This window comes from Anoplophora glabripennis, unplaced genomic scaffold (assembly GCF_000390285.2).
Source record: "Anoplophora glabripennis isolate ALB-LARVAE unplaced genomic scaffold, Agla_2.0 scaffold56, whole genome shotgun sequence".
Taxonomy (NCBI): Eukaryota; Metazoa; Arthropoda; class Insecta; order Coleoptera; family Cerambycidae; genus Anoplophora; species Anoplophora glabripennis.
The window spans coordinates 542,858-570,473 of NW_019416232.1; the positions used below are offsets into that span (position 1 = coordinate 542,858).

A 27,616-nucleotide genomic window follows, 5' to 3' on the forward strand; every position below is an offset into this window, starting at 1 on the left:
AACTGTATTATTTACGGAATAGTATTTTAAAGAAATAACTCTTAATGTTCAAACTTGTCATCAATGATATATAGGGCTTACAGCGACGGCTGGTGAAAATTGATTAATTTTATATACAGGGTGTTATTGATAATTTTTGCCAAACTTTAATGGCGTATTCTACCGATGAAAATAATCAAGTTCTGCCCTATAAAAATTTTTGATAGGACGCTTCCCTACGGAGATACAGGGTGTTAAAAGCTTCAAATATTTATATTATTCCAAAATACACTACAGTAGCGTAGTTATTGGGAGAGTAGGAAACCTTTTTTGAGATAAAAAATCGTACGCCACTGATTTTTTAAGTAATTTTAAATGTTTTCAAAATGTACAATCAATTTGTAGCAATAAAGTATTCTTGTAAAGTATGCGTAAAATTTACTAGATGCTATTTACCATATTCTGTTGATTGCTAAATGTGTAAAAATAAATTCAATAGGTACCAAATATTTTTGAGAGATTTTTCATATATTTATGTAAATGTAATATTTTTAAAAACTTTAATACCGTTCATTCTTAAAATGTTCCTTGGAAATATATCTTCTGAAACATTTTTATGTTTCATCTTGCATAGTAAATTGAAAATAATTGACTAATACATAAAAAAAGTTAAATTTAAATTTGCTTAGAAACGAACCCGAAAAAGAGGGTCCATTCAATTGATGGCACAGTTTTAAAGATTACGCCAAGGGATCGGTGGATGCTACCAAATCTAAAGCCCGCCACAAAAAAAAAACAGTTTGTTACGTAATTTATCAGATTTGATGACGTCGATCGCGATGCAAAATTTATGGCGAAACGTCATTCTTAGTTATTTATCTGGCAGCGCATGAAACCAAAGATTGTACTAATGTTTTTTCCACACATTGGGTAACTAAATGTAAAATTTCGTAAATTGCTTAGATAAGAGATTCATTCATTACTCTTTTTTTAAATTTCTAGTGTATTCCACTTACTATATATTTGTTAATACATTTTTGAGTTTTCAGAATTAGATACTTATACATGTATTAGTTACACAAAGAAGCTAAATATATGCAACCATTATATTACAAAGTAAAAGTTTAAAATTAAATAAACAGTTGTTAGGAAGCTCAAAAAGAATATAACAAATGCAGTAGTACACACGCAATATACATATATCTATTTCCTTGAAAATAACTGTTTAATGGAATATAATCATTAATCACGGATCTATTTTTAATATTTTCCTTATATGTTCTTTAAATAAACTCCGGTAGGTACATATTACCCGTTACTTAATTTTAATCGTTAATTAACCAGATAATACTTATTTGTTTTCTAAGTAGATTATTTTCTTTTTCAAGAATATTAAACTAAATTTCTAAAAATAAAGCTGAATAAGGTATGGCCTTATATAAAATATATCAATTTTAAATTAATCTTAAACGTGTAGAAACTAAGGAAAACATGATTATTTGAAAACTGGATATTTAAGGAAGTACCTTCTGTGTTAAAGAAAGTTGTTGCATTGCGTCCCATTTTTATCAAAGAGCATATTAACTCTATATATGGGAAAATATTTGATTTTTCTGTTGCTATACAGGATGTTACAAGTTTGACTGCCTTAATTTTAACAGACGATAGAATACATTAAAATAAACAAAAAAAAACCTTATATGACATGGGTCCTAAACCCAACCATTTCCGAGAAAAAAATTATCAAAATCACCAACCTGATGTACAAATGTTCGATTAATTAAGGAATATTGACATAACTGCGTGCATAGAATACCATAAAATACATCGTTTGTCACTTTTTTGAACTTCTTTAAGCTTAATTCTAAAAAATAATTAGCGTTGTAATAAATTTAAAATGCGATAAAATTCATATCGGGCAATGTAACAACGGCGCGGCGTTTAATTAACACGAGGTAGGTGTTCAGCAACCACCAATACGCAATTCAGTTGGTATCTGGATTCGACCGTGTCGGAGTGTTTTTGTGTACCACTATCTCCTTTTCTTTAGGTGTTTTCCAGCGAGTGCGCGAAAATTGGATTCGAAGGTGTCGTGCGTACATCGAAAATGGTGGTGGAGATTTTAAGCATATGTTGTAGTTTGTTTTGTACTTGTGCGTTTAAAAATTACTGATTTTACTTTGGTAAGTACCTAAATTATTTTTAATACGTATGATTATTTCGACGATGTGAATCTTTGGGTACATTAATTACATATTTTTCAAATACATAATTTGATTAAAAGTCAAGTCCCTGTTTTAAAAGATTCATAATCACTAAAATTTCAGCTAAAATTTAAGCACAACACTATCTTCGTACTACAAAATCGATACATTTTATTTTATTATTTAAACACTGGAAAACAATTGTCTTAAAATTTACTAAATGTCTCACAATAATAGTTGTTTACATTTTTTCCGTAGGACAAGTCTGTCGCGTGTATACGTGGTGTGCATCAGCAAGTTAACGTTGTGATGAAACTCCCCAATATTAATACTCGCGTTTATTTTGAATACCGTTAATCTTACGCCCCTGCAATATACAACTTTTTTGTTCATTTATGGTTACTCTGTCTCAAGCTGAAGTAATGGCAGTCAAACTTCGTACACCTTGTATAAATGTATTAGATATACAAAATTAAATTAATGTAAAAAATTCAATATGACTAAATTTTTTATTTTGTCTTCTGCCGAAATGTTCACTATTGACTATATGACGTTACTGTTCCCAATTACACAGAAAAAAATGTAAAACAACTAGTTTTTCTAGAAGCACAAGTTAATACGAATAATTCATTTATTGGGATAACAGCGTTTTACTATACATTATATATTATCATCGTGCTTGGCTGTGACTGTGACTATGACTCATATTTCGTATACAAATAATGAATTAAAACACGTCAATCCATTTTCTCCAATGTGACATGGTTCTAGAATGAGAAACTGTAATATATCGTATGTAGAACAATTGCACACACGTTTATAGTATTATGCAGCCTTTTTATGAAGCTCAGCAAGTGACCTGTCGCTTAGGAGATATTTCAAATCTGCATTGAATGCTTCAACATATTTAAATACAAGTATTAAGTTTTATTGTGCAAATTATTTAGGAAATAGAACGACCAAAAATGCGGAAAACAATACCCGTTATGATTATACTGATGATATATATTGATAGTAAAAGAAATGCAAAATGGTTATAGATGTTATATTATTTCGTATCTAGAAGTTACTTGTATCAGTAGATTCTAAGCCATTAATAGTTGGTCAATATTTTAGACAATAATTTAGCAGAAGAATATTATACTTTTGATTATTTCAAATTCCGCATGATTTAGGTTAGTAGTATTCAACCAGGGGTACGCATATCCCTAGAGGTACAAGAAAATATCTTAAGGTGTACGCGATGTGGTCTCTTAGGACAGGTAAGTACCAAAAGAAAAAAAAAATAAATTAATAATGGAACAATTTTATTTTTAGTTTCCAGTATTTATTCATTTGAGAAATAAAAACCGTATAGTTAACTTAATCTAGAAGCCTTCTTTTACTCGCATTTACTAATGTTCAGCCATGTATACTAAAAATCTGTGTGTTAACAAACAAGCTCAAATTTTTCATTTGGGTTTCAGATCTTCTGACAAAGGCTGTGCTTTGCCTAATTTAGAGAACCTGGTCTGTTCCCATGCAGAACAAGTACATCATATGGGTTTTGTCGTTTCCTCACTATATAAATAAGTAACATTCAGCTTCTTCGAGCAAGTCCAACTTGTGTAGATAATATCTCAACTAGCAGTTCCCAACTAAAGTTTGCAATTATTATAATCTGTTTCAGCGAGTTTACAGCTCTTTTTTCTTTACGTCTTCGAATGCACTAATTTTGTCAATTCTTGCAAGTGTTCAAATGTCTTTTCTCCCGCATCAGCAAGGAAGTTTTGATGGTAATGGAGCTATGTCAAGAGCCAGTTCTGGCCCAATGATGTTCGTAGCAGCACTCTCCTCTGCTAGTGAGTCTGCTCTTTCCTTCCCCTGGAGCCATGGATAACCAGAACCACTTTGATGTTGTTTCTTAATCATGCTAGAACTCTCTTCAGTTACATTGGTAAGATTCAGCCGCCTTGCCACTTGGCTATCTGTAAAAAATGTATCCACTTGTGTAAGTTGCAATTGTTCCAGCTTTCATAGCCACAACTGGATGGCATAGAAAGATAGTTGTATAGCTACCAAGGTTTATCCACAGGTTGGTCCTCGAATTGCAACTATATACTCTGGCTTCAATTCCCTTTGGAGTTTTACAGCCGTCAGTGTTTCAACATCTGTCCGCTCTCAAAATATCACTTTTATTTCGATTTCATTCATCTTTACCAGAAAGAAGAAAGGCATTTTATAATTATTTCGTGTAGGTACTATATCAGAGATTATCCACAGTAGGATGTGGTTTTCCGAATTTCATCCTCTACAGTCTTCCAAAATTTTAAAATGTCATTCTGTATACAGACAGACCTGTCCACAATATCATTGTCATCCCTCACAAACACTAAGTAGCTTATTAAAATTGTAAATAAATATATTTATTATAAAAAATTTAAAGTTGTAGAGTATTCTAAAAGGTGTATTGTAGTTTTATAAAAAATGTATAAGGAAGTTATTGACGATATTAAAAAATAATTACGGCACTCATTTGTGCATGTCCAAAGATTGAGACGACGTTTTGTATACATCATACTTGACATTTTTTAATTGCGCAATTCACAATAAAGTTTTGAACAAAGCTATTAGAAATATTGTTTAAAATTGTCAGCAAAGAGCAAAGAAAAATGTTTTCCTCAATTTTAAGTTTAAGTCGTTTTTTTTTTGTATAAATAAATCAATCACATTAAACTAATCAAATATTTTAATTCATTAACATTTAACTGATGTATTTTCATTTGAAACACTAGATGTGGCACAATTTTTGCAACATTATAGGAAAATTTAGTAGGTGTATGTAAATTATCAATATTTTCTTATATTTATCTATATTTTGCGAAAAAATAGTAAAATAAGTATATTGAAGTCCCTAACTGTAATATAGAAATATATAAGACTGGATAAACTTAAAATAATTTCGTTATAAAAGAAAAATTAGAAATAAAGAAAATGTTTCTAAATTTTAAAGTAAAAACATTGCGCTCTGAATGTTAAAATCACTTTATATTTTGAAATTATGTCTAGTACCCACACTATTACCTAGTGCTATATTTTTACTTACAATCGTCTTTAATTACACTTAAATATTAACCTACAACGTAAATATTCAACACTGTCTTCATGTAAATATTTGAATTCACGTATTTTGAATTCGAGTTGTCTTTGAATGTTGTATTCTGAATTTAAGTGTAACCATGAGTACTTTTTTAGCAAAATATTCAATAATCATGTATTGAATGCCATTTCCATATACTTCTCTGGTTATGGCATTGACAAATTAAAAAGGAATATATTATGGTGGCTCATCTATCCTAACTGAAACAGTTCCACTGAAAAATATTACTTTTAGTGTGTTATGCAAATTTTTAGTGACACTTCTTTATTATTTTGCGTTTAATAAAATAAATATATTACATTTATAAAAAATTGCAATGTTTAGAAGAGATGACAGTAAGCTTCAGATACTGCTTCCTGATCTACAACGCAGGAATTGCTGTTTTCGAGACAGGCTGTTAAATATTGCAAAAAAATTGAAAATTAAATACGATATTTTATTCAAATTTTGCGTGTAGCTTAAGTTTGGGAATATCGATAAATGTATGTACATACCATAACGTTTTTATACGCAGTAGCTTTTTTTTATCTGACAAGATGTTCCAAATTATTCCAAATTATTATTATTGCAAAAGAGGGCTCTTGCTTCATTAAGGTATACCGTTTTCGAGATAAATGTAATTATTGATAAAAATGAAATAATATCAAGTTATTTTAGAAATAACTATAATAATTCAATCACTAAGTTTATCTATGAACGAAATAAAATATTGTTTACATGCATTTCCTACTCTGTTTTTAGCAACTCAAAATAAAATTTTTATTTATTTTGCATATTTTTGTATATTAAAAACGAAACACATTTGTATAAGAACATTTTTGTTAATTTATAATGTGATACCCACCATTAAATTTTAGTTAAGCATTTTAGTTAAGTCTTGAGGTATAATGAGGTCCTAGAAGAGAAAAAAGGCGAAGAACCAGAAATTTATATTTAGACAAATTAGAAATATTTTTCAAATTTTTTTCTTTAAGTAAAAAGCAAAATCAAAATTTAGCAATTACCTAAATTCTGTTCTGTAGAGGTATTCTTTGGCTGGAATGAAAAATTAACTTATAGTTTAAAGTATCAAGTTCCATGTAAATACAAATATCAATAACAACGGTTTTTTCAACGCGACAAAATACCAAGAAAAAAGGAAACTCTGAATAATGCCGCAAATATGCAGACAATACTTGAACTACTTTGCATCTCAAAATATTACATACAAGTATTTGTTACAAATATTAAATATAACACAAAAATGCCGTAATATGCAAAATATACAACCACTTTACGATGCTAGTTTCCACCGTATCAGTGAAAGTTGCTATATACTGTTTCATCTTGCAATTTTAAAATACCTTGTTCCCTAAACTGCTAAAATAAGAGGGGAAACGCCTTGTTTTATATAAATGTTAAATCGGGATTCGTAAAACACATTCACTTGAGACACTAAGAACAAAATGAGGGCACTTCAAGTAAGAACCGTTGCATACATTTTTTTCAATATTGTGATAGTGAGTGAGACCTGTGAATGATAAAATATTTTAGTGCATCGAATCCATAATAAATTATTATATATCAGATATTTTTCTGAATCATTATTGTTGTAAATGTAGTCTATTTTTATTTTTCTTTTATATCCGTACCTATCGAGGCAGTTACAGTTTTCAAACTAAAATATTGCATTACTCAAGTTGGTATCATTCAGCGTTTACAAACATTTTTTTTTATGTAAAATTGGTTAGCTTGTAATAATTTTCAAGTATTATGTAGCTATTTTCTTCACAGATTTGTACCATCATACTGGCTGCAATTGGTAGCATTTCGTGCGGAGATGCTGTACCCAAAAAAGACAAAAGAGGAATCATAGGTCTTGGATACGGTGCCGGTTTAGGTCATTTAGGATCAGGCAGCCTAGCTCTTTCAGGTGGTCACGGTCTAGGAGGAGGATCTCTAGGTAAGTTATTGGGTTTGAATGCTATACCAAAGTTTTATTTAAAAATATTGAAATGCTTGCCAGCAAATTAAATTTGTTTTTTTTTGATCTCATTGGTATAGCCTTTCAGGGCTAAATAAAAATTTCACGTAATGTGTTGACAGGGGACTACAATAAATGTCTTAAATTGTTGTGGTATGAATTTTTATGTTATTTGGAAATTTTAAATACACTCCTTTTTAATATTATGGTATTCTTGTGATTAATGGAAAAATGTGGGTACAATCGCTTTCATGAGATTTCATCTTCAAATATATTTTTTAAGTATAATATTAAGGGTGTCCCGTTCATGTTTCAAAAAAACTTGTGCGCAAGTTCCTCATGGAAAAATAAGATGGATAGTTCATATAAAGTTTTTTCTTAGACGCCTTGTTTTCGAGATACAGTGTGTTGAAGTTATTACTTTCCAAATGGTTTTCCTTAATTATCTTTAAATCGGCTAAAGATAAAAAAGTCAAAATTTGTACACGAATCAACTGTGCGCTAAAAATTATATTCAAATGATTTCTTTCTGAAAAGCAGTGTCGCCGATACAGGTAATTGGAGGGGTACAATCGAAAAAAATTATGTTAAAAGTCAAAATTTATTACATTTCTAAAAAGTTCTGTAAACTCTAAAGCATACTACAAAAAAGGTGTATTTGTCGAAATTCGGTAGCATGTACCATTTTCGAAAAAAATTAAGTTGCGTAGAAGCAAATGGGGGACAATTTCAGCATCTACTGTAGTATTTCGAGTTTTGCTCATTTATTTAATTGTGCAGCTGTTTTGTTCTATATGAATCCGAGTCTGTTTCCTAAAATTTTTCTGTTCTTATCACTTTCTTTAATTCATGTCCATCAACAATTCACTCCATTCAACAATTGTTTATTTTAGTAATGGTAGTGTAGTAATTTACAAAATCTAAAATTAGTTATTAATAGATAATTAATTGCCCTAATCTGTTTATTTTGATTTACTTTTTTAAATGTTAGTTTACAACAATCTGAAACTTAAAATAAATTTCATTTTTTTTTTTAGTTAATAATATGTTTTACAATTTAACTGTTTCATGTGATACGTAAGAAATTAAACTTATAGTCTTAAATGCAAATACTGTTGGTAGCTAGATGTCTTCAGCTCATTCAATGGTAAAGTCCTCTTTCAATTTAATATTTTGTTAATGTACTTGTGCCGCTTTATGTGAGCAAAAAAAAACGCAACTTTATTTTCTTCGAAAATGGTACATGTTACCGAATTTCGATAAGTATACCTTTTTTTTGTAGTATGCTTTAGAGTTTACAGAACTGTTTAGAAATGTAATAAATTTTGACTTTAAACATATTTTTCTTTCGACTGTACCCCTCAATTACCTGTATCGGCGACACTGCCTTTCAGAAAGATACCTTTTGCACATTATTTCTTAACGCACACTTGATGTTTACTCGTGTACACATTTTGACATTTTTATCTTTAGCCGATTTAAAGATAATTTAGAAAAACCATTTGGAAAGTAATAACTTCAACACACTGTATCTCAAAAACAGGGCGTCTAAGAAAAAACGTTACATGAACTACCCCCATTATTTTACCATGAGGAACTTCACACAAGTTTTTTTGAAAGATGAACGGGCACCCTGTATAGTTTAAATATATGCTTCGAAAAATTTCAAAATTTTTATCCAGCCCATTACACAAGACGCAAATTTTATTTCACTTTTTCTGTGTTCAACTTAAAAGAAAAGTAAATATTATTTTCATAGTGGGTATCCAACAAATATTTACTAATCTCTCGGGAGCTTTTAGTGGCAATCAAAATAACGATACTGCTTCCTGTATATTCTTTTTCCTAACGTTGCACCTCACTGTTCTTTTTAGATACTTTGAACATTTTCTTTGCAAAAGGTACTGTTTATTTCGATAAATTGAACAAGAGTTTCATTTTTTCAGTTTATTTCATGAACTTCCTTTATTTACCAAATCCAAAAAATCTTTAGAAACAGCTGAAAATACATGTTTACGATAAAAAAAAGATTTATTAAACAAGCACCTTTAGTGATCAAGTGAACCAGATCGTCCAACAAAATAAGTTCAGTTGTAGCTGTCTGTTTCAGAAACTGATTTATATCAAAAACCCTTTATTTTATCGAAATAAATTAAGAGTATTAATTTTGGAGAGAAATCTTAAGAGACTCCTTAAAAATTGAAACCTTGAAAAGAATTTGGCTTATTTGGTTTGCCAAAGGCGGACTAGCTATAGCACAATAATGTCATTTTTTTTACACCCTTTACACAAAAATAATATTTTTAGATAGCTTGAACCTTAACCCAAAAAAGACACTCATGGTTGATATCGATAAAATGAACTGTTTTCGGGAAAAACTATTAGTCTTTAATATAATTTTTATTACGTCTGTAAAGAGAAATAAACCGATGAAATTTGCATTCTTTCTGTGCCCATCTAAAAGTCTTACCTGTTGTACATCGTATTAAAAAATCATTAAATTACACAAAGTATTTTAAAAGTTATTTAAAAATCGATTGTTAGGGGCGTCCTAGGGAAAATTTTTATAGGACTTATCATGTTATTTTAATGCCCCCTGTATAAATCCGAGGGATTGCCTACATAGTTTGGGACACCCCGTATAAATAAGTCTACTTTCAGTTTCCTAAAACAAACATACTTTTCTAGGTTTAAGCAGTGGTCTCGGCCTAAGCGGCGGAAGCATTTCCCTCGGAAGTGGTCTCGGCGGTGGAGGAATTGCCCTGGGAAGCGGTCTCGGCGGTGGAGGAATTGGGCTGGGAGGTGGTCTCGGTGGTGGAGGTATTGCCCTGGGAAGTGGCCTCGGTGGTGCGGCGTTAGGAGGAGGCAGTACTCATACTATCACGACCGTAAACCGAGCTGTGCCAGTCCCAGTACCCCAACCATACCCAGTACCAGTTAATCGTCCAGTGCCCGTACCAGTACCGCAGCCTTATCCAGTATCAGTGCCACGCCCAGTACCCGTGCCGGTACCACAACCCTACCCTGTAACCGTCACCCGCCATGTTCCAGTCGTAGTCTCAAGACCAGTGCCTGTACCCCAACCTTACCCAGTGCCTGTGTCGGTGCCGCATCCAGTACCAGTTAGAGTACCACAGCCGGTACCAGTTGCGGTACCTGTACCACAACCAGTGGCTGTGTCGTCAGGACCAGCGATTGGAATCGGTTCTGGATTTGGTTCTGGCATAGGTTCTGGCTTAGGGGCTGGTCTAGGCTATGGTTTAGGCTCTGGTTTAGGAGTTTCCTCTATATCGCTCGGTTCAGGACTAGGTCATGGTGGAATAGGCGGTGGCCTTATTGGAGGTGGCCATGGAGGATTTGGAGGTGGCCTCATTGGAGGTGGCCATAGTAGCATAGCACTGAGTAAAGGCTGGTAGATTATGATCGACATATAAGCTGCTCATCATTTAAGTCTCATGTGAAAACCATTATTTGTATATAGCGTTCGAAATACATATAGTTTTTTTACATAAATGTTGTTGTAATATTTGATTTTTATTTTTAATAATAACTATTTAAGTCTTTCATAAGGCGGAATTATATTATTTTCTCCTTACCATAAAATATTGATCAGGCACTGTACAATATGAGAAATTTATACAAAAGTATAGATATCGTGTAGTCAAGATAGATTTTGACTTCGCGAAAATTACTGGAAGAGAAAACTTTTTATTTTTCGCTTTGTAAAGTTATCAGAAACAACACATAAAAAGTTACCAACTGTAGAGTGTACGCTAAATTATTTATTTAACAAATTAGTTGCAAAATTACAGTTTGTGCAAAATATATATAAACATATAATTTAAAAAAAATAACTCGCCATTCGAAAGAACAGGAAATTTTACATAAAAAATGTTAATAAAGTTTTTTTTCTAAAATGCGAATTGAAGGCTGTAGAATTTTTTTTCTAACGTACGAAAAATGAGACGGGCGACCCCCAAGTATAGCTCTCTAAGAGCACGCGGCCCCGAGCGCGCTACACTAAATTTGTTATAACTTTTGATCTAATTGATCAAATCGACCTCACAAAAATTTAAATGAGAGAAGAGTCATCCGGCTATCAAAATTTTATGTCTTTAAAAAAATATATAGTACGTATACAAAGTTACGTCATTCTATAATTTTGTACAATAATAATAAATAGCCGTCATTCTATTTTTTATTTTTTAAATAAATATCTGTAACTTTCACAGATTATTCTTCAAATGACGATTGACACAGTGAGCGATATGGAAAAAATCTTAAAAATTTAATTTGAAAAATATTGAGCACAACATATTCAATAATTTTTAAAAATCACAAACTTGACTTTTTAGGCCATACTTTATAGATCAAAAACTATAGTTGTAAATGTGATATTGAAACTTTATGAGAGCACTTTTTAAAGCTTTAAATCTCTACTTTAAGATGGTGCATTTTATTTATTTTTTTTTAAATTGAAATAAAACCTGAAAAAACAAAAAATAACAAAAAATATAAATATTTCTTGAAAAATCCGTGAAATTTATTGTTAAATAAAGTTTAATAATGTACAACAAAATTTTTTTTTGTTTAATAAACCATCAAAGAATTAAATAAAGTCAATTAATTTAAGTTAGGTTAAGTTAATTAAGTTAATTAATTAATTTTTTTATTTATAATAATAAGTGGAAAATTACATTTTTTGATGAATTGATTTAATATTCATTTTTAAAACGTATATTCTGTATCTGAAATTATGAAAGAAGTTCTCTTATTAGATATGGTTGTAGAATTTCTCCGGGTTTCCTTCCGCGATGAATCTGTATGGTCATCAAAAGAACCATTTGACGACGTTTCGGTAAAATCTCATTTACTATCTTCAGGTCTTCTTACTTCTGCTTCGCGTTACTACGTTCGTCTTACTAATTTGTCCATTTTGAGATTATACTCTCGTACACTTGTAATTCTTTAATTTAATATTATTACTTAATATTACAAATAATCTTCAGTTTGCATTTAAGGTATTTATATTCGTTTTATTTTATTCTAAACCTGTAAATGTATGAGTTTAATATTTATACATGAATCCATTTCCATTTTAATCTCCATTATCAATTTTTAAAATAATGAATAAATATGTAAATAATAGGGAACGAAGAAGAGCAAGAACTCGATGAGATTTAAAAATTAATTATTTTGTAATAAATTTGTTTTTTAAAAAATAAAACATATTTTCAATAAAACCTCTTTAGAGATTTATAGTTTTCATTTTTCGAACCTCTATATTACTAATATGAGCGAGTATGATTTAAAATCGATAATTGTTAAATAAATTGTTTAAAATAGTCGGCCATATTGGATCAGCCATTTTGAATTTTCATTTTTTGACATCATATGCTTGTTTAGCGACGTCAAAAACCCCTATATTACAAATATAAGCGAGTTTGATTTAAAATCAACAATTGTTAAATAAATTGTTTAAAATAGTCAGCCATATTGGATCAGCCATTTTGAATTTTCATTTTCCGACTTCATATTCTTGTCCAGCGACATCGAAAACCCCTATATTGTCAATTTGAAAGAAATCGTTTTGAAATTCATTGAACTATTTTAAATGTTCTTAAAAAAACTATTTATTATTGTTTAAACAATTAAAAAACAATTAGCGTACAAAAATAAGTTTATAACTTTTTTCTAATACTTATCTCTTAGTAATTTCAAAAGGTTTTAGGAAAATCCATGCTTCCCATAATTATTTCGAAATAATGCGTAATTTTAAGCTATTTGACTCCACTAATAGTAAAACGCTTAATATCAAAGTTTTTATAGTATTACAGTTTAGTACAAACGTTTATTCAGCTCTGCGCAAACATTAAAGATATTTTAATGAACTGAAATAATATATGGAGAAACAGTTCACAAAAGACTATTATTGCATTAAATATGAATAGCGGATTCTTATCCCCTTAGTCACAGATCATTTTGGTATTCTGTTTCATCTGAATTTCTACTATCCTGGTGGAGGTCTCCCAAGATTTTGATTAATCAACAATCGGAAGTTCTTGTATTTTGAATAATACATGCCTATAATCAAGACGAGGTCGTAATTCATGAAAATACCATGAAGAATTCATTGCTTCTAATAGAACTAAATGTTAAATATAATTACCTATATAATTTTATCTAGTTATGACGTAGAGAATAAATAGAAGAATAATTAATATGAATATATTATCGGGGAGAGTGGCAAAAATTATTACAGACATGTATGTATATGTATTAGACTGAGTAATAAATCTGGCTTATAATGTAGTAGAGTATACAAATAAGATACAATACGAGAGTGGACTACTAAAAGTTATTAACATTCAAATGATATTAATTTAATAAATTTCCAACCAACATAGAGATTTAAAGTTTGACATTCGAATTTTTAGATTATCCAATAAAACGACACCTTAGACTCGCTAAGATTACGTGACAACTTAAGTGGCCGAGTATATGTGACAGTTTAAAAACAGTTTGATACTGCTGTAGAAACAAACCTAATAATATATCTAACGTTGATACACTGAGTTTGAGGTTATACCAAAGTATACTATTCCTATCAAATAACTATATTTACTGTAAATATTTGAAGACATAAAACATATAAAAAGGTATAAATAATTTAGATCAGAAAATTATTATTTCTAAAAATTGTTGAAATATAAAATATAGTTTGAAGTATTTGAGAGTGTTATAATGCGTTTTATAATACGCTTTTGTTTAATTGTTATTTTTCCTTTAAGATTAAAAATTCTATTTGGATGGAGAATGAGACACATCTTACTTTCATGTACATAAAAGACTTATATCCCTGTGAAGTAAATTAATAAACATTCCATAAAGTTTGAGCTGAAAAAAGAAAGACATATATAAAATTCATTCAGGTAAAACAGAAGTCGTTTAATGATAGTATTATCCAGTAAACAGTATAGAAGAATTTCCAAGCTTCTAAGAACATTCTAGAACCATCATGAAACAAATAAGTAAATAAGTGTATAAACAAAGTACACTAGGACGAATTTTTCTACACTGTCCCCCTCCTAAAGATGATCGTCTCGGATTACCAATCAGAGGTGTCTTCGATGGGTGCTAGGTATTGGGCCAAACGAATCAAGTAAACGACTTTCAAACTTCATTTAATGTCAGACATTGTCAAGAATAGATTCATTTGTCTAACTTGAATGAGTAGTCTTCTGGTGTGTCAGTTTGATCTTCGAGGTGACCATATACAATGTCGAAGAGTAGGCTGGCCTGGCTGGTGTTCTTCCGGTAGTCTCCCCTATCTGGCATTAGTTCATCCTGCCCTGTCTTCATATCAGATCTTGGTGCATCTTGTCTTGTCTTAATTTCCATAAGCTGTTTCAGTGACTTTTTCATTTCTGTTACTTTAGGTCTTGTGCTCCCTGGCATTCACTGTCTTCCCAAATTAATAATATTCAGAATCCCACTTTTGACATCATTTTGTACCACCGAATTTTCTAACTTAACCTTCAAAAAGCTCTATTCGTACATAAGAGAGCGGCCCGGCCATTTATAGGTTTCCTGTTGTTTCCTCAAATTTCCATAGGTGTCTAAGAACAATATAGAAGAACCTCCAAGGTTATAAGAACATTCTAAAAAACCATTGTAAAACTAATAAGTGAACAAATGTATAAACAAAGCACACTACGGCGACTTTAGCTACAAAATATTTACGACTATTTAGGATTGAAGATGGACAAAATAGTCCAGGCAAGTTAGACCAAAATCACCCAGAATACGAAATTTTTTTTTCTGATGAACCGATCGAGTTGCGGTTTTCGGCATTGTCTTCGGAAAAATATCAGAAAAAAAGTCTATCTATTACACTTTGGGGCTCGATCAAAACTGCATTGTGGGTGCATAAACTGCATCTTGGAGTGCATCAATTTTTCCGAATTTTCTAAAAATGGTAAAAATTGACTAAAAGTTGTAGAAATTTGTGTGCACGTGTTTTTGGGGTCGGGGATTTCGATTCTGACACTGAAAAGAATGCTCGACGCCCTATGGCTCCCCAGGGGGGCAAGGGGGGTCTCCGACCCCGAAAACCCGTGCACACAAATTTCTACAACTTTTAGTCAATTTTTACCATTTTTAGAAAATTCGGAAAAATTGATGCACTCCAAGATACATTTTATGCACCCGCAATGCAGTTTCGATCCAGCCCCAAAGTGTAATAGATATACTTTTTTCCTTATATTTTTCCTAAGATAATGCCGAAAACCGCAATTCGATCGGTTCATCAGAAAAAAATTTCTGATTTATTGTCTAATAAATTATTTTATTATCTGTCTGTCTATTGCCTGGTCTATAATATTGTTAGGCACATATAAAAAATAATTGTAATTGTTTCTAACATTAAACAGAAGAGTGAGTTATTATCTATTATAAACTATATTAATTCACCACTATGGACATATTAATAAAAATATGTTTCAAACCGCTGTGTCTGATGATTGTACTTATGAATGATTACACAGGCCGACAAAATTTAAAAAAAAAATCCAGAGATCAGACACTACGCTTCCGAAGTCATTTGGAGCGCTGAATCCGAATCTGGACTCAGAATTGATCCATCACCCTAGGTTTCCGAGATATTCTAACCTAAAGGTGCAAAAAACACGTACTTTTGCTATATTCAAGGTTATGTAACTTGGCGAAAAAATTTTTTTTCGCAAAACTGAAAACATCATTGGAAACGACTATCTTTCCCCTTCAAAACGCATTTTTTATTTGGAAAAAGCTCTATTTTTCGCGGAGATATCGTCAGTTTAAGATGACCAGTATGGCTATATTATTACATCATGGCTAACCCCATAACACTGAGCGCTGCTAGCCCTAATTGTTAGGAACGTTAACCCCAAGCCCTATAACCCCACAACACTAAGCGGAGCGAGCCCTCATCGTCAGGAATGTTAACTTCAAGCCCTATAACCCAATAACACTAAGCGCTGCGAGCCCTATTCGTCAGGAAGGTTAACCCCAAGCCCTATATGTCTGGAAGGTTAATCCCAAGCCCTATAACCCCACAACACTAAGCGCTGCGAGCCCTCTAAGGCTCGTAGCGCTTAGTGATATTGTGTTATAGCCATGGTTCAATAAGGAAGCTATACTGATCATCTTTAATCGACGATATCTCCGCGAAAAATAAAGCTTTTTACAAATAAAAAAAATGCGTTTTGCAGGGGAAAGATAGTAGTTTCCAATGATATTTTCAGTTTTGAGAAAAAAAAATTTTTTCGCCAAGTTACATAACTTTGAAAATAGCAAAAATACGTGTTTTTTTGCACTTTTAGGTTAGAATATCTCGGAAACCTAGGGTGATGGATCAATTCTGAGGCCAGATTCGGATTCAGTGCACCAAATGCCTACGGAAACGTAGTGTCTGATCTCTGGAATTTTTTCCTTGTTGGCCTGTGTTATCATCTGTTTGCTGGATATTGCAGTTATAATTCCCACAATAGCATTTATTAAAACCATTAAGTTAATGGTTTTTACAAATCATATTTTTAGATTTATTATTTCAATTTACACAATTGCTTTCCACAATTTAATGTAGTACCTTTTTCAGTTTAGAAGTGATAAGTTTACTGAAAGCAACATAAGGAGATTATGCGGAGCATTATTCCAGCAGTGTGAGATTGATTTTACCTTGTCAAATAGTCAAATGACTATCCTTAAAACTAATGACTATCAAGATATACTAGATTCTACACCAAATGATGGTTAGATAGAATAAGCCTTAGTCAGTTTTTGTAATTTGAATGTAAATTTGAATAAAATATGTATGTAGAGCATTTATTATATTAATCATTACCGCACTCGTAACTGAAAAATTAAAACATAAATTTTGATATTAATATTAATTAATATTAAACATAACAAACAGCATTTGTAAATATCTGAAACAAAAATGTAGTCAAAAATTATAATTGTAGGTGGAAGGTGGAAAATAATAATATAATTCTAAATAATTCTAGAACTGTATCCAGAAACTATTCATTTTCAAACATAAATATCGACAATTATTATTACCCTATGATCGAAGTACACGTATAATAGTAAAATAATCCTCAATAACAGATCAATATTCCGAGAGGCGTATTTAAATGTACGTAACTGTATGCAGTGAACGCAAGAGACTTTTGAAGTTTAGTAGAGGTTATCACATACAACAACATAAAACAATAATCTATTTAGATGGGTATTAATAGTACTTGTGAATGACACTTTATTTGCAACTTTTTTTCAAATTGATTTGCTGTTCTATTATTTAATTAAATCACAGTATTCGCAGTACCCTGTACTTTAATGTAATTGATACTGTTTTAATCATAAATATAAAATATGAAACCTTATGCGGATGAATATAGATATATCAAGCTCTAATAACGACCGGAAACTCATTTTTGTTTCTTGATTTTTGATTATATATTTAGATTTTTATATTAATAAATTAAGTCAAAATAGAAAACGAAATTGTAATTTATTTAACATCAAAGTACGACAGAATTTGCAACATCCTATGCTAATTACTTAGGCGGAATCAAATTAATTTTTAATATCTACAGATGATCTTCTTAATCAGAGAAAGTATATCTACAGTTGGACACAAATTTGAATACATAAATATTTTATGGGGAGAAATGCGTGTGGATATATATAAAGGGACAAAAAAAAGGCAACCAGTACATCTTCCCAACACCACAAACATCTGTGCTACCATGAGGGCTTTCAAGGTAAGCAAATATTCAGATAATGTTTGCGAGAATTAAATTCTGTATGTTTACATACTGTCTAGATCGAATGTTTATACTGAAGCTTGGCTTAACAATATTAATAAAAATATATAATTTTGACAAAATTACAAGTAAAACAATGTAATATATTTGAAAATTTAATGAATAATTTATACGTGATAAAATATTAAAAACTGGGCATTATTAATTTACGTATTCAACATATAAATATAGATGCTAAAGATAATAGACAAATATCCAGTAGTGCTAATTTCTGATAAGGTACATTGAACAGTAGATCACAATTATGTAGCAATGAAATATATTTATTTTAAATATAGAATTTAATCAAACTTAACCTGATCTTACATAATTTAATATTAGGTGTTTAAAATACCTCAATCTATATGTTTGTATAATGTTAATAACCGTTATTGAAATTCCGTTATTTTTATTGTGTACATTGAACAATTTGACTGTTTATAAAAAAATAACATAACATAGGTACTAAGCACATTTGTTATTTCTAGATTTTCGCGTTTATCTTAGCCGCAAGTATTTCTTGTGGCTTCGCAAAACACGAAAAAAGAGGCTTGCCAGCTCTGGGGTACTCTTCTGGATTAGGATTAGGCGGAGGCCACTTTGCACCTACTGGTTATGGATATGGATACGGAGGATTTGGTACTTTAGGCGGTGTATCTTTTGGAGGCAGTGCAGCCTTAGGAGGAGGTGGTGTTCTTCTAGGAGGTGGTGGTATAGCCCTAGGCGGACCAGTTCTATCTGGCAGAACCACATTCTCCACAATTAACCAACCGGTACCTGTACCTGTACCGCAACCCATACCAGTATCTGTTAATCGTCCAGTTCCCGTGCCAGTTCCGCACCCAGTACCAGTAGATGTTCCACGTGCAGTTCCTGTAGCGGTACCCAGAGCGTATCCTGTAGTGATAAACCGCCCTGTACCCGTGGTAGTACCTCGTCCTGTGACGGTACCTCAGAGAGTGGTTGTACCTGTGCCTCAGCCTGTACCAGTTCGAGTGCCTATTCCTCAGCCTGTTCCAGTATCAGTTCCACAGCCTTATCCTGTAAATGTACCAACGCCAATAAGTGTCCCTGTACCAGTAGCTGCAGCAGTTCCTATAGCTGTTGGTTTTGGTCCAGGATTTGTGGGTGGATTAGGAATAGGCGGTTATGGAGCAGCGCTTGGGTCTGGATTGGGATTCGGTCCCAGCTTGTTACCTTATGGTAAATACTGAGGCAGCTCGTGTAGTATTAAATATTGTTATCTTTATTTGTTGTTCTTTCGCTAATTTAAATAAATGTTTGTTTTTTTAACTTTTCTTATACGGTATTTACAGTCCTCTTTATAAACAGTAATGAGATTCAGGATGTACAGGAGGTTTCCAACTTAACGTTTATGGGAGTTATGAAATGTTAAAAAATTGTTCTGCAATCTCCTTCCATTTAGCAGAAGAAAGTGTTTGTGTGTGACTTACATATTCTTTGATATTTGAAAATACTTAAATATGAAAAGTTGCATTAGATGTAGGTCGGACAAGCACGCCATGATAATTAACAAATTCCAATTGTTTTAAGACTTTAGTTGCCACCTCAAACACCAAATCTTCTTTTTAATTGGCGTTATACAAATATTTATAAAATCCAAAGCACGATAAATACAATTTGGAAAAAATAAATCATAAAAATACATAACAAAATTATAAGAAAATCAAACGACATAGCTACATGAATTTAAAGGGTGTCCCAAAAGTAACGCAGGATTTGAATTGTGCGCCATTTTCATTTCGAAGAGTTGGCAGCATTGTGGAGAGACACATGTAGTAAACACGCATATTACGTGGAATTTTCAATAACAAAGCAGGCCGAATTCGTACTGGCCGTTCAGCAGAAAATATCGCTACGGTGAGTTCAGAGTTGTTTCATTCGGAACGTTTGTTCTACCGGAAATTCCACGTAATTCGCGCATAGTCTCAGCTATACAGGGTGTCCGGTAAGTACCTCCTAATCTCTCGGGAGTGTATAGGGGAGGTCAAAATAAAACTAGTCCTTCCTATAATTTTTTTCCTAATGTGCCCCCTAACGGAGTTATGGGGGGTCAAAGGGGTACCTAGAAATTAACGTTTAGGGTTATAACTTTGAAACCACCCTGTATATTTTAATAAAATTTTCGTACGTTGTATTACACATGGAGCTCTACGATTTGATGCTAAAATCAACTTTTTGCTATTATCAGGTGTCCAGAAACGGACTGGCCCTATCACAATTTTTCTCAAAATTTTGACAGAAGTAATTTTATCAAACTGAAAATATTATTATTAGATACTCTGAAGGTTTTTCTTTAAAAATGGTACTCTTTATTTATTTCGAAAAAATGAACGGTTTGCGAGATAAATCGGTTTTGAAAAAAATTGGTAACAAATACAACAACAATTAAAATTTATTTTTTTTACATATTATTTCATGCATTTAATTTCTTTAACTTTATCAAGTCCAGAAATCTTTGAACGGGTTGGCTATACTTTATGAGCAAGTAGTGACCAATTAAAAATAACATTTGAAAAATAACTTACTTACAAGACATGCAACAAAGAACATTCAACAATGAACAAAGGTACCTAAATGTTACTTCGGTAGATGTTCAAAATGAGCACCCCGTACTTCAATGCACTTTCTAATCCTACGAATGTTTTCCCGGTGCACTTGAAATAATATTCCGTGATTATTGCGGAGATGGTCACAGTTCTGTGTTAGCCTCAGCAGAAGTTCCTCTCTACTATTTACGGGTGTTGAATAAACGTTATTTTTTAAATGACCCCACAGAAAAAAGTCTAATGGGTTTAGGTCGGGCGACCTAGGTGGCCATAATACAGGTCCGCCTCGACCTATCCATCGATCACCAAAAACATTCGTCAGATGTTGACGTACTAAACGATCAAAGTGGGGTGGTGCACCGTCATGCATGTACCACATTTCAGTTCTTATTTGAAGGGGCACTTCTTCTAACAAAATATTTAGATTTTCCTCTAAAAATTGCAAATAAAGAGCACCATTAAGTCTTTGCTCCAGAATAAATGGACCAATCAAATGATTCCCGATAATGCCAGCCCACACATTCACCATAAACCTTTGTTGGTAGCGAGTTTGAACTAAAGCGTGAGGGTTTTCTTCATCCCAGACATGTAGATTATGCGAATTAATTATGCCGTCTCTTGTAAAACCTGCTTCATCGGTGAACAAAATAGATGTACCAAAATTATGATTCCGAATATGATGCTGTAAAAACCAATTGGCGTATTGAAGTCTTTTTGGATAATCATCTGGAGACATAGCATGTACTTTTTGGATGTGGTACGGGTAAAGCAATTGTTCTTTCAGAGTTTCATGTACAGCCCATTTTGTAACATTGTTTTGCGCCGCAAGCTTCCTTATGCTATTTGAAGGATTATTAGCAACGTCTTCCAATATTTGTTCCTCTACATGAGGGTCTCGTACTCTCCTCGGGGCTCCTGCTCCACCACGGCGTGGCAAAAAGCTTCCTAAATAAAGGATTCGGAAGAAATTAGTTTCACTAACGTTTTTCACTATTTTTTTTTACCTGTTTCTCTTAAACTACGATCAACTCTTTCAAAAGTTTTTGGACTCGGCAAATGTCGACCCGGAAACCTTTCCTCATAAAGTCTTCTTGCCTCCACGGAGTTGCATAATGCTTCCCCATAAATTAGGTGCATATCAGCATATTCTGCACAGGAATATTCTTCCATTTTTAAATGTTATTTCTAACGGCTTAAAACGAATACCACAATAAAATTGAATTTTTATTCTGTCACGCGCCTTTGACAAGTACTTTAAAATCAACAGGGTCTAACAACGAAAACAATAGAAAAGAACTCCATGGAGACAAGAGCAATAATAATTTGTAGATGTATTTTGGTCATAGATGTTGATTTTACAAGAAACGGCATTATTCATTCCCTTAATTCACCACCAGTAAATGTTTATGGTGAATCTGTAGGCTGGCACTAGCGGGAATGATTTTATTGTAAAAAAATAAATTTTAATTGTTGTTGTATTTGTTACCAATTTTTTTCAAAACCGATTTATCTCGCAAACCGTTCATTTTTTCGAAATAAATAAAGAGTACCATTTTTAAAGAAAAACCTTCAGAGTATCTAATAATAATATTTTCAGTTTGATAAAATTACTTCTGTCAAAATTTTGAGAAAAATTGTGATAGGGCCAGTCCGTTTCTGGACACCTGATAATAGCAAAAAGTTGATTTTAGCATCAAATCGTAGAGCTCCATGTGTAATACAACGTACGAAAATTTTATTAAAATATACAGGGTGGTTTCAAAGTTATAACCCTAAACGTTAATTTCTAGGTACCCCTTTGACCCCCCATAACTCCGTTAGGGGGCACATTAGGAAAAAAAATTATAGGAAGGACTAGTTTTATTTTGATCTCCCCTATACACTCCCGAGAGATTAGGAGGTACTTACCGGACACCCTGTATACTCTCCATATAGCGTTCCACTACGTCTAACAGCAACGTGTTTACTACTACATGTGACTCTTTACAACGTTGCCAACTCCTCGGAATGAAAATAGCGTACAATGCGTTACTTTTGGGATACCTGTTATAAAACATAACGTAAGTTCTAAACTACAAACTATAATATATTTTACGCTCATACGGAGTATATTTCTAGCTTCTTGTAAGTATATTATTTTAAGCAACCTAAATTTAATGGCGTTTTATAAATTCCATTTTTAAGAGTTATATTTTTAACATGCACTGCATGATAATTTTGTGAACATTTATGGTAACATTTACCAACTATTATTGAATTGTTTTGGAACCGAACCCCATTGGACGAGTTTTTCAAACACAAATATTTCCTGAATTAATGCTGGAATGACCTATTGTTTAAAAAGTTCTTTTGCACTTAAGAACCTTATGAAAAGTTAACGATATAGGTATTTTATTTTTCTGAAGCCATTGGAATATAATACAAAGTAGTACCAAATATAAAAGATTTCATATTTTCAAATATTTTTTAGTATCTGGAATCTTTAAATCACCTCATGACTAAGATTTTTCACAATACTCAAGGTAAGTATGTTGATTTAGAACGTAAACAAGCCCTATAAAAGAACTACATATAAATAATAATTATCCACATTTCTATTAATATGAATAATAGCTATAACAAGTGCAGCGTTGTGTAATAAAAATATTGTTATGTAAACATACTATTTAAAAAATATGTTACTATTACTCTAGTTTATAATCATTTATAGTACCCAGCGGACCATAAGGAGGTATTGCCGCGTAGCGGTCGAAACTGAAACTGCACGAATGAACGTCAAAAAACGCGCGAAAACACCAAGCCAATAGGAAGGTACCACAAATGATCGACCAGGCACAATTTGTTGTGTAGAAATATTGTTCAGTATTCGTTAAAATAGTAGTTTTAATATAATTAATTTTAACCTTAGTTTAGTTTGCATTCAAAATAACCCGCTATTCTGTTCAATTTTTTATTCTTTTTTGTCTAATTTGCGCGATACCGACTTGCGACTCACATAACTACATGAGGATGGAGATTAGAAGTTGGAGTCGTCAGTTGTTCACGCTTAATCGCTGGTTTTCACGAGTGCCGCTATTTGATATAACATACTTTCGCTTTATTAAATTGAAGTGTGCCGCAATTTTGTTTCACCCCGTTTCCACTCCGGACTGAAGACTGAGGGCCCTCTGCAACAGGGAAGACCCCGGAAATTCTGCGGTAAGTCGCAAGCCACTTTCAAAATTTACCGTAAAGACACGCTACGTGCCCAGTTCCATTTAGCTGGAGCTATCCAAAGTAATTATAAAACACAACAAATTATTCAAATATATACCTATATATCGTTATTATTAAAATCTATATGTATAAAATATTATTGTGTGTGGTTTTTTATAAAATTTAATTTGATTTAATTTATGATGCTGATTTTAATTTTGTCAAATTTTTGTGTTTTATGTATTGAGTGTTGCTTTGTATTTTTTGGTTTTGTTTCTGTAATTATTTTTTTATTTAGATTTTGGATTGCAAGTATTTAAATTTGTTCAGGTAAGTCCTGTTATTTTAATTTATCCTTTTTCTAAGGTATACTGTATTAATACTGTACTATTTGTAGGTTATAGCTATGAATTAATATTCTAGTGCACTTTATTTTTCTATTTTTTAGGTACCTGTTGGTTACTGCTTGCTTCTTTCCTTGTTGGAAGCGCTGACGATGTCTTTTGTACCATTTATGGGCCACTCGAATACCTCTCTGGATACTGCTTTATACTGGTTACAAAATTTTTCTTCACTGGCCAATTTTCTTTATGTGGATTTTGAAGACAAACGATTTTCGATGTTACTAGTAAGTTTAATTTACTTCCTGACTGTTTTTCTTGAATTTTATTTAATTTTTGTTGGAGCTACTTCTCCTTTCTAGCTTTTTACCAAAAACCCAAGCCGTAACTAGTCAATAAACCTTTTGTTTTTTTATCCTTCTGGAAATTTCTAGTCTTTAATTTCCTTTAAGGTCCCTTTACATAAATTCCAGTCTTTGGACGTCCCTTTTTCACAACACTTTCACTGCACTTATACCTAATACATTTGTTACAATGTCCTTTTATTTTTAACATATAAATCTATTACTTATTATTAAATATTCCTTATTTTATGTTATTTTTTCTAGGTCATCTTCTGGTACTTGTAAAGCCAACTTTAGTTTTGACATGTGATAAAATTTATAATTTAATTTGACATTTGATAATAAATTTTCATATATGACTTCAGTTCATTTAAGATATCTTCTCTACAGTTACTCGTATACCAAATCTATGCATATCAGATTCATCTATGGATATTGGGCTTTCTTTTGATATATGTCATACTGGGTTTAAATTCTGTTTTCTCACTGTACTGGGTGTTAACACGTGTCGATGTCATGTATTCTTTTGAAAAATTTATTTTGTATTTGTGAATTAAATTAAAATTATCAATTTTATACTATGTGATATTATTTAATTGATACTTATTTTTATTCAGTCTTTATATAAACAATTTTATACTACTTTATTGTTTGCTGTATTAATAATTAATTGTTATGATCCAAAGTTCGGTCAGGTAATTTTTCAATCGTGATTCTTTGTGTGCCTTTCCAGTTCGTTACAATATACTATTACGTAGCTCATTTTTAATTTTCATTGTTATTAAAACAAAAAAATTGGAGAAAGTCACTGTATTTGTTACTGGAATTATGAAGAATCTGCGCAGAGAAAAAGATTATTATTTAACTTCTTTGTTGAGAAAATTCGTATTGTTTGATAGGGTTATATATAATTTTTACAATTAAAAAAGAAATAAATTTTAATTTTGCTGCATATAAGAAATGCTGTTTATAGGTAGGTATAGTAGACACAACAACATAATTAAAATACATTTATTTTCTTTGATATTTACGAATTTTTTTGTTTGTTTTTGTAGTGAGTGGAACAGATTAAATATTTAAACTTGTCAAAATATATTTTTGTCTGACTGCAAAATATACTGTTGCCAGTGTAATTTTATTTTCATTGGAAGTTGTCAAAAAAAAAAAGTTTTCTTGTGTAGTACAGAGTGTTCCGAACTGCACAAGCGTAACTTTTCCTGGTGATAGAACACCTCAAAATAAGAAAAAATGTACATTTAAACACAGATCGCAGAACACTTCGTTTTCGAGATAATATAACTGTTGAAAGTAATTCAAATGAAATTGGGTTATAAACATAATTTTAAATACAATGCAACCTTTTCTCCAAAAAATGTAAAGTACCCACGCCAATGGATTTTTACTTTTTGAAATTATCTCGAAAGTGAAGCGTTCTACGATCTATGTTTATATGCTTTTTTCATATTTTAGGGTATCATCAGGTAAAGTATATCAAGATTAGTCACTATAACCTGACAACTTATTATGAGTTTATTATTGAAATTACAAAAAAGTTTTTAATATAAAAGTTTTAGGTTTTTTATAATACTGTAAGTATTAGAAAAAACAATTGAATAATGGAAATCGCTAAATTAAAGAAACTGTTTTTATTTTAATGGAATACCCTATATATTAGTACATACTTAGCTTTATTAAATTTTTCTCTTTTCAAACATATGTAATATGTTACTGATTGATTCAGGACTTTTCGACATATTTCAGTTTGAAACTATTTTTGAAAAAACAAGAGGGAAATTTATGTCTGACGGATCGCAGTGGCGTGTTCCATTAAAAATATTTTTTTCTTTAATTTAGTGATTTCCGTTATTCAATTGTTTTTTATAATACTGTATTATAAAAATTCATAAAACAGCTAAAACTCTTGTATTAATAACTTTTTTCTAATTTCAATAATAAACCCACAATAAGATGTCAGATTATAGTGACTAACCCGATACAATTTGGGACACACTGTATAGAGCGGTAGTAAGCGAAAGATGACAATAAATTTTCTGCCTTTATTTTTATTTTATTAATTTTATCTTGTTGAACCTTTTTACAGCATTAACCTTAGCCTTAATTACAACTTAATAATTAATTAATAACCTAACCTTAGTTAGAAAACTTGGACCGGCCCTTGTTATTCTCGGGTAAAACCGCTACGGACGGAACCGTTCTTCAGCCAGTGTAGTCCAGTCGGATGAGACTAAAAAAGTAGTGTTTAAAAAACTTTAAGAGGGTATTTTCTTATTGGTAGTTCTTAGGAAGGGTATCAGAATATTAGGAAAAATATTTGCGGTGAACTGCTTGTGGTAAAATATTGTTTAAATAAAAAAAGAAATATTCGAAAAACCGAGCTTTTTTTGCTTGTAACCATCAAATTGTTATTACTGGTGAAATAATACAGGTTTATATTGTAATAGAATGAATTGAGCCAAAGATTTTAAAAATATCAAAGGGAAAGGTAAATTTGGGAAAATAAAATTAGTAAAATTGATTTTAAAGAAATGCAGTAGTACAATAAATAGTACAATAAATACAGTAAATACAGTAGTGCAATAAAAGTGCAGTAGATGGTTGAAATTGAGAAAGAAAAGACAAAATAAATAAAAATTAGTTCATGATCAATTAAAATGTTTGTAAAAAAAGGCATTTCAAACAAAATTTAAAGAAATATAATGTAAGAAAGTATATTCAAAATTAAAAATGTCATTGGTAATTAAAATTTGGATTACTAGAATTAGAAAGTGATTTAAAAAAAATAGTGGTACATGGAAAGAAAAGAGAGAGGTAACTAAGAAAAATAATAAACTGAGAAGCTGACAGCAAAAGTTAAAAAAAGTAAATTTTGAATTTGAAAAGAAAGATAATTTAATTATCAGAAAGAAACAAGTGTATTTAGTAAAGAAAACTATATATAAGAAGGAATAGAAGAGAACATAATCACAAAAACTAAGTCAATTGAAGAATAAGGACAAGAGAAATCAAAGTAACA

The 27,616-nt window shown here is 31.4% G+C and overlaps 1 protein-coding gene across 1 annotated transcript; it reads left to right on the top strand.

Moving 5' to 3' along the window:
* The first annotated feature begins 6,701 nt into the window (after positions 1-6,701).
* LOC108903640 lies at positions 6,702-19,368 on the top strand. Its single transcript, XM_018705881.1, has 6 exons — positions 6,702-6,782; positions 7,096-7,264; positions 9,974-10,697; positions 17,290-17,404; positions 17,923-18,090; positions 18,621-19,368. Exons 1-6 carry the CDS (start codon positions 6,768-6,770, stop codon positions 19,344-19,346), a joined length of 1,917 nt encoding a protein of 638 aa, XP_018561397.1. The 5' UTR covers positions 6,702-6,767; the 3' UTR covers positions 19,347-19,368.
* The last annotated feature ends 8,248 nt before the right edge of the window (positions 19,369-27,616 follow it).